Source organism: Lipophrys pholis (assembly GCF_963383615.2).
Source record: "Lipophrys pholis genome assembly, chromosome: 1".
NCBI lineage: Eukaryota > Metazoa > Chordata > Actinopteri > Blenniiformes > Blenniidae > Lipophrys > Lipophrys pholis.
The window spans coordinates 27,060,670-27,069,825 of NC_137635.1; the positions used below are offsets into that span (position 1 = coordinate 27,060,670).

General features: G+C 41.8%; 1 protein-coding gene across 1 annotated transcript; it reads left to right on the plus strand.

The window, feature by feature from the left end:
• The first annotated feature begins 1,352 nt into the window (after window positions 1-1,352).
• On the plus strand, window positions 1,353-8,866 carry LOC308108928 (peptidyl-prolyl cis-trans isomerase FKBP1A-like). Its single transcript, XM_080462245.1, has 4 exons — window positions 1,353-1,509; window positions 1,604-1,648; window positions 5,551-5,663; window positions 7,683-8,866. The coding sequence occupies exons 1-4, from the start codon at window positions 1,473-1,475 to the stop codon at window positions 7,809-7,811; spliced, it is 324 nt and encodes a 107-aa protein (XP_080318371.1). The 5' UTR covers window positions 1,353-1,472; the 3' UTR covers window positions 7,812-8,866.
• The last annotated feature ends 290 nt before the right edge of the window (window positions 8,867-9,156 follow it).

Below are 9,156 nucleotides of genomic sequence, written 5' to 3' on the forward strand. Positions count from 1 at the left end.
GTGTGCAAAACTCATTCAGGTGGTATCTTCACTTCAGCTCACCTCCACAGCTTTGAGGCGTTCAGCGCCATACCGTGGTTGGTAGAGTGGTTGTGTCCCAATTGCAAGGTTGCAGGTTCAATTCCAATCTCTGCCTCCTTGGCAAAGTGTCCTTGGACAAGACACTGAGCCCCAAAACTGCCCTCATTGGAGGGACAGTGCCTTGGACGGCTGCAGCCTCCAACGGTGTGTGTGTGTGTGTGTGTGTGTGTGTGTGTGTGTGTGTGTGTGTGTGTGTGTGTGTGTGTGTGTGTGTGTGTGTGTGTGTGTGTGTGTGTGTGTGTGTGTGTGTGTGTGTGTGTGTGTGTGTGTGTGTGTATGTGATGAGCTCTGTAAAGCGCTTTGGGGCTGTTGTCAGTGAAAAGGTGCTATATAAGTTAGTCCATTTATCATTATTTACTTATCCTTCTTGACTGTAAACATTTCTTCCTTCTGGAGCAGTTTGTCTTCTCACTCCTCTCGTCTCCCCTCCGTCTGTCCGTCTGTCCGTCACAGGTCTGCCTCACTTTGACCTCTCACTTGTCTCCGCCCCTCCGTTCCTCTGGGAAGGCTATACACCCTGCAAAGCTGGTTTGAATTGTAGTTTAGACATTTTGATAGAGGTGCAACAAACCTTATACAGAATTCAAAAGATTGGGGATCACAGTGGTGTTTTTAAGGGTACTTGCACACTTTGGGTTGAAAGGGAGTGAGGCAGCAGATAAGGCACAAGGAGGCAGCAGACAACAGGGCAATTGATATGGCAGTCGACATTAGTAAATCGGAAATTCAGAGCATAATCAAACAAAGGTTGAGGAGGAAGAGGCAAAAGCAATGGGTGTAAGAGTAGTCGGGACGGTGGTACTACACAATACAAAGGAAAGTGGGGGCGATGCAAGGCGCAGCACAGAACAGAACAGAAGAAACTATAATATCAAGACTCAGGTTTGGACACACTGCACTCAACTTTACACTCGCCAGAATAGGGAAACATAATACAGGGGAATGTGGGAAGTGTGGGCAACCGGAAACAGTGGAACGTGTCATGATCCATTGTCAGGGATATTAAACAGCAAGAAACAGGTGGATTAGGAAGTTGGGCAATTATAAGGAACCTTTTAATATCACAGGTACAGCAGCACTCAGGGAGTAAGGGATATCCGTTTTTGTTTGAGTTTCTTCGGGAGAGCAAGTGAATGGGGAAGATATAATCTTTATGTTTGTTTTTTGACTGGGAGGGATAGGTCATTTTGACCCACATTCCGTACCAGTAGGTGGCGGTAATGCACCAACTGCCATTAAAAAAAAAAAAAGAAGAAGAGGAAGCAGGGCGTCCCAGCGGCGCGAACGCGCACGCCGGTAGGACATGAACGAGCACGCAGAAGTGGGAGTTCGCGTCGTTACAGGCAGAGCTACGGGTCGCAGGGTCCATAGTGCACTCAAGAAAGAGAACAATGGGAGTTACTGTGGAGACCTTGAGATCTGGAGACGGTGAGCATGTTCTGTATTCATCGATTGAACCATAACTTTGAAGTCGAGTTGTCCCTCCGGCCTGCGTGAGTTTAACCCGTGTTTCTCCATTCAGGAAGGTCTCCGCAGCGTGGGCAGACCGTCGTCGTGCACTACGTTGGTAAGAGCCGCTGTGCTTCTATGGCCTATTGTACAGAGGTGTTTTCAACCGCCTTCACTTCAGACATTCAGTGCTACTCACTGAAAAGTTTAAAAGTCTGGTTAAGGTTATTCTGCTCCGAAAACTCGAGCGTGCATGTAGTGGGGCCCGTTAGCGTCGCTAACAAATAGCCGTGGTGTTCGCTTGGTTTCGATTGTCACGAGGACTCCGGAGCGCTCACGACGCGACGCGACGGGGCCTTTCATGTTCGGATAGTCCAGGACTCGGTTCACTTGGGAGGGAGGGGAGCGGAGAATTTTCACACCTTTTATTTGTTTCAAGTGGTGTTCACATTCACTGTTTAGAAAGGACCAAATCGCCTAGAAATTGTCACGCAATTACAGCTGCTCATTTGGGGCGCTGTCGCCTGAAACAACCACTGACTCGAGAGGAAGAAACGCTGCTCATTGATTGGTCCGGAAACCGGAAGTCCCGCCGCTTTAGTCCGTGGTGGCTTGGCTAGTTAGCTCGTAATATCAATGGGGCCTTTTTCACAATTTCTTCCTCGTTACTCCATGTCTGACCACAAGATATTTTCCAACTTTTTCTTTCTGCATCTAATTGTTCTGTTCGCACGGTTAGCTATATTGTTTACTACCCAGAATGCATTGCGCACTACGTGACGTCCTCTCACTCCGCCTGCTAGAAAGACTGTAAAGGAACCAAGACCCACGTTTTCATGGGAACCTGAGATCTCTTGTTTGCTCCGGTTCAGAGTTCGTAGGCGTGTTCACGACGCCCAAACGAAACAATTTTTCCCTGAAGAGAAGTGCGGTCCAGACCAAACGGGAATATGAACACGCCCTAAAACACAGTCTGCTTCTTCACTGACCAACACGCACACACACGTCCATTTTGAATGATTTAATTATGGTACTAATGACGTGTGTCTCCGTGTTTTTCAGCTCTTGGAGAGGATCTCATCCCTCCATAGAGTTGATCTAGTCCAGTGTTCCCAAATTCTGAGCCTCAAGGGCCGGTGTCCTGCATGTTTTAGGTTTCTCCCAGTTGCAACACACCTAAATGCAATAAGGGCCTCGTTACTTGGCTTTTTTACAAGCTTGATGATGACGTCAACCTCAGATTAAGGTGTGCTGAAGCTGGGAGAGAGCTAAAACGTGCAGCACACCGGCCCTATAGGCCCGGAATTGGGGAACCCTGATCTAGGCTAAGCCAGTCTGTGTAGCCCAAGCAGAGTGTTGAGGAATTACTCCTTAAAAGGAATCCATTGCTAGTTACTTGGCCTTTCAACATGGTGTACATAATATGGAGAAGCAAAGGTTGTTGTTTTCAAAGAACAAGAAATAGACCCGTCCATGCAAATGAAAAAGGCCTGACGGTACAATCCAACGGGAAAACCGGCCAAGTAGAGGCAATGTGACTGATCAATTTATATCAACATATTTAAACACAGGCTTAACATAAGCATGACACCTCTGAGGGAAATGTACAAACAACTTTTGAGAACTTTTTTATAGGAATCATGGTACTTGAAAATAAATGGTCAGTGGACTATTATTAAATATCAGTGACCACCTTCCAGTCTTGACTATTGACAGCAACCACAGAAATATTAAAACAATGAACATCACTACAGTCAGAAATGAGGAATCCTTGAATAAACAAAAAAATTACTACAATTGTATAACTGGGAAACAAGAAAAGCATGTTGACAATGCTTATGATATATACATTTTTTTTTTTTTTTTACAAATATTCAAGTTACTATATGATCAAAACCTCTATTATAAAATAATGCAGGAAAATTTGCTAATAAAGGGGTAAAAAAATGCATGTAAAAAAACCTTATATAGAGAATTTATTAAATACAAAACTGAAGATGCAGAAATTAAACATAAGAACTATAAAGTCAAGTTAACTAATATTATGAGAGCATGCAAGAAGGATTATTATAATAAATTACTACACCCCCCCCCAAAAAAAAAGGTATATTGAACGTAGTAAACGGTATTATCGGAAATACTCCCAGTCATGAAAATTACCCAAATTATTATTTCTTGAAAATTACATTATCAACAACATGGGTCTGAATTCTGTTAGTGTTGGACCAAACATGGATGATAAAATTCCTCCTCTGGTAACAGATAGTGTTGTCACGATACCAACATCTTGGTATTCGATACCGATACCACCATGTAGCTCGATACTTTTGATATTTTTCCAAATAAAAAGAGAACACAAACAATGTCATTAGATCCAGCCTGTCTTAAGTAGGACCAATGTCTTTAAATGTTTTGTTACTATGCAGTAATCTTTATAACATTGAATGGCTAAAACATAATATTTTCACATTATATTCTTTTATATTTATTATATTTATAATAGCTTACATATTTTTCCAGAGCCACCTTTTCATGGGTATATAAGTTCTTACCTGAACTCCTTCTGTAGGTCTGGGTGTTTGTCCTTCAGGTGTTTAGCAGGTTAGCAGGTTAGTAGTGTAGCAGGTTAGTAGTGTTTCCAGCCATGACCAGACGTGTTCTCAAACACTGTTTACTCAGTGGAGCTTCAGTGTTGATGGAGACACAGTGCTCTTTTGTTTTGAAGTCAAAGTACCTCCATAGAGCTCTTCCACAACCTGTTTTTTCTACATGTTGCGGCCTTGTGGACGGAGCAGCAGCCATTGTCTCTCTCTCTTTCTTTTTACGGACTTTCCTCGGGGCGTTTGGGTCAGTTACACATGCTCACTCTCACATGGACGCAAACGCCATGTCAGTTGCGCATCTGGTATTCTTTTCAAAGTACAAGCTCGGTTGGGAGAAGATTGTTTTGAAAATACGTTGTTTTGACTTTTATTTTGAAGTTGTGTAGGTCGAGTATGAAGCGCTTATTCAGTTGCGGATCTCGGGTCGAAGCGTGGGAGAGCCCGCGCAATCCGTCTCTGAGAAACCGGAGTGCGAAAAGCAAAGAAAAGAATATGGAGCGCTGCTTTCCGCACTTTCGATTGTCCAAAACATCCAAAACAAGTCAGAAAGCGGAGCAGCCTGCCGACGCTTCCCCCACAGAGACTGACTCTCCTCGGTGCAAATTACAACACAGTGACACTCCGCGGCGACGGAAAAAAAAAAGATCCCGGTACCGGCCGGGCCCAGTATAATGTCGTTTTGAAGGCGTCAGTACCGCGATACCAGTATACCGAACAACACCTAGTAACAGATCAAAGTGATCAGGTGTCAATAGAAAAAAAAAAAAAAAAAAATTCAATGTTTCTCAAACTCACTGATGAACAGGAAGTTATAGAAACAGATAATAAATGTAAAAACGAAATGTCGTATGCCTGTTGGCAAGATTACGTCAAAACTACTGTACAGATTTTGTTGAAATATTCACCACAGATGGATATTTGGCCATGGGAGACTCCATCAAACTTTGATGGTAATCCAGAAACAATAATTTTCTGAGTCCAGGTCAACGTTTGGCTGATATAAGAAATCTCTGAATGCTCTTGTTTTTGAAATTGCAACATCAAAGATGGCTTCTCTTGGTCAAAGTATTGAGGTTTTGCAAGTGACGGCAGAGGTCCAGGCCCGCCATTTTGGATTCCCCTGACTGTAAACAGTCAGACTTTAGGCATAATTTCATGAGATATCAACGAAGATGGGATTCGTTTGTGCAAATTAAATTAAATTCAACTTGTAGGAACCCCTAGGATGGAGTGAGGCAAGCAGACAATATTGTAGTTTTCAAATTCGAATTTCAGGGAAGTCTGTTGTTGTTAACATAGGCGTCAATCGGCCAACTTTTGTCGATTAATGGATTTTCCTATCATAGCTCTAATCGGCCGATCAGTTGAACCCGAGGCATGACTTTGACTGAACAGTCTCTTTTCTGCTGTTGATCAGGCACCCTGATGAATGGAAAGAAGTTTGACTCCTCCAGAGACCGAAATGAGCCTTTCAAATTCAAACTTGGAAAAGGTCAAGTTATCCGTGGTTGGGATGAAGGTGTGGCGCAGGTAAGAAGCAAAGCAGATTTTGTTGGAAATTATTTGTTTGTGCTTGTTCTTGTACACAGAGCCCATTCTGTTCAAAACCAGCAGAGAACTGGAGTTCCGAGGGTTTTCACATGCTCTTTTTGACTCTGTATCTCGCTTGGTTTGGCTTTATGTCTTCTGGAGCGGAACCCTTTAACGCTCCCCAGCCAGCAGGAAAGAACCGGCCTGTCACCAGGTCCAATCCGTCTCATTGCAAAATGTAAAAATGTTTCACACACTAGCCAAAAGACTTTCTAAAACAGGAAGTGAGAAAGAGCCCATATATCAGCATTCTCAGTTTGCTACTGTATTGACCAAGTAGCAGTAGTATCATCTAATATTGGCGAGACAATTCTCCCTCTTAGTGTGAGAGTCCAAAAACCTGTGTTTGAGGTTAGTTGGTGAGGGGAAATGTCCTGAGGGTATTCCAGGAAGCGAGTTATGTTGAAACTCGGAGTATGTTAACCCTGAAATGAGGGAAACTCTTGAGTTTTCCATTCCAGAAAGAGCTGAATTAAACTGTCACCACAGTGACACTGAACAGAACCTGCTTGCTGGAAGGTTTTGTAGAGGAAACCCTGAGTTTCTACCTGTCTCCTCCCACCTGGAGTGTTGCCAGAAATGGATTTTCTGTTATTTCCAAACCCGATCAACATTGAGGCTAAAATAATTTGACATAACTTGTGCCGCGAGAAAATCTTCTGGCCCAGATGAGGTTTTTATTTTATTTTATTTTGCACTGTATTAATTCCCATGGAGCAAATTCCTTCCTGAATTGACCCATGCCTCACATCAGAGCATATTTTATTTACAGCTTTATGTTGTTGTTTTTTTGCAAAATGGTTGTTTTCTTTCTAATATTGGTCAAGTGACAGTGTGTAGAGTGGTTAGAGACATCTCCCTGGCACTGAAACAACTTTTTGGTGTTGTGAGTGTATGTGTGTAGTAAGTTTTTATTTTATTTACTGTTGATGTACACTGTCAGACATTTTCATTAGAGTGGAGTCATTTAAAATCTAACAATTGTGTTAATCTACTGAGTAAGATATTAACAGAGAGGAACAGTTCAAACATTTTGTATGGGGTTTAAATTACGACTTGAAGTAGCTACTGAATTAATATTCTTATTTAATAGCCGATGCCAATTTAAATACAAAAAATAATAAGAGTGCAGTGCAATCCTAGCATATATGCATATCTACCTTTTCATTCTGAATGATGATTTTATATTTAATTTTTAGCTGCTTCCCAGTAGCCTTTCTCCTGGTGTGTGTGTGTGTGCAACCACAATAAAAATGCATCATCAATGGAGCCCCAACACCACAAGGTTCACATACTGAGAGTTGATTGAATAATTCAGATTAGCTGTTCTGGAACTGGAGTTTTCCCGTCTTAATGTAAATCAACTCAGAGTTCAGGGAGAGACTCAGTTTGTTGAACCGCCTTTCTGAAATAATCGGAACACTAAATTTCAATATATAGTTTTGACTCAAATTGTCAGTCAACAGGCTGCAGTAGATGTGTGTGTTAAGTGAATACAGTTTGACTTTTGGTGTCTGAATGTTTGCTTCTTTAGGTGGACTTGTTAAATACAGGAACTTTTTGCCATCGTTGTTTCAACATGAGTGATGTATTGTGCCGCATTTATCATCTATTTGAACACACACACACACACACGCACACACACCTTTAACTGCTGTAATTAGTTACTCCACATTTTAAGATTTATTCCAGGTCTTATGTTTTGTTGCGAAAATAGCTTTAAACTGGGTAGAAATGACTTAAAACCTCCGTTCTCCAGGGGAGCCTGTGGACCTTCAGCTGACTTCATGTTTTCTTGTTCCACCGCTGACAACAGGATTGTAGTAATTTGAAATGTCATTGAGTAGTTATTAGTCGAAGTGCCTAAACTCTGGTTTAACAGCAGGTCTTTGGCCTGTATTCCACTTGATGAGCCACTATGGCGGCTGTTTGATAACTGGCTCCTCCTCTCCTCTCCAGATGAGCGTCGGCCAGCTGGCCATGCTGACCTGCTCCCCGGACTACGCCTACGGCAGCTCAGGATATCCACCCCTCATCCCGCCAAACTCCACTCTCCTCTTTGAAGTGGAGCTTCTGAGTTTCCACTAAAAGTCAACTATGCTCTTTGGATAAATTTTTCTTTGTTTTTTTTTCATTCCACCCACATCTTTCTCAAATTATTTTAATCCAAGATCCTGTCAGAAGCGTCTGTAAAGATAAAATCATGTTTGTAGAATCACCTCTAGAATGTGGGGTAACGGCGGTAAGCTGTTTACGCCATGCTAATGCTAGTCTTACTGTTGGTGCTAAAATGAAACTCGAGATAAAAGTGAAGAAATGAATCCAAGCAGGGCGAGAGAAATGCTCATGCTGAGGACCAGATGAGAGGATTCATATGTGGTGCGTGCCTGTCAGTGGCGAATACCATCAGGCTGACCAGACATAACTTAAAATAGTTTGATTTGCAGCATCACACCAATCAAGTGGAAATAAACGGCGTTATTCATATCATCTCCCCGTGTTAGAAAGAAATTCTTCTCAGAACTTTGCTTTTTCCAGACGGGTTTGAGTCGCTTAACCCAGTGAGATGTTGAAAGTTAGTGATGCGCTGCCCTGTGATCGTTCCGTCGGGCTCAGGTTGTTGTGTTCACTCTCAGGATTTATTTTAAATTCACTGTTACACTTGTGAAATCATTTTTCACATTTCAACTGTTTGTCAATGACAGGTTTGTGATTTAAATCCAATGTTTTAGTAAAGTGCTTTATAATGCAAACGACATAAACACATCAAAGCTGTCTTCTATTCATTTAAAATGTTCTGCATTTGGAGGTAAATTTCATTCGGTAGTTTTGGTCATAAAGGTTAGTTTATGATCAGTGGTGTAAAAAATGTCACGGCCTTCACAGATAAACTTGTATTTCCACTAAGTTGAGCTCACCTAGTACCTTGTAATGGCAGCAGCTTTTAATTTAAGCATCATTGTTTGTCCTGCGTTGGTCATTTATCTTTAGAACCCAGTATTAACTTATGCAGGCCATGTTCTCATTCTGAAGTGTCCTTTTGTTGTACGCAATTGCAAACAGCCTTTTGGGGTAGTTTTCTTTCACTATCGATAAGAATTTTCTGGTCTGTGTTTCACATTAAATATGGTCTACTGTCAAAATGTGTCTCTCGTTAATTGAACAAATCTTTGAATATTGAGTTTCTCGTGCTCTCGGAAGGAAAATATAACTGAAAAACTATTTCTACTTCTCTTGCACCAAACAGACATTCCATAACATTTTTACAGAAACAATTCCAAATTCTACTCGCTGATAAACGACGACACATCTGTCTGTAGAATGTCTCATCCCACGGTTTATCAAAATATACGCTTCAAAATGTTGGCCTGTACTACGAAGCTGGATTTTCTCACTCGTTCACTTCTCACCAGGATATAAATCACCTGGTAAC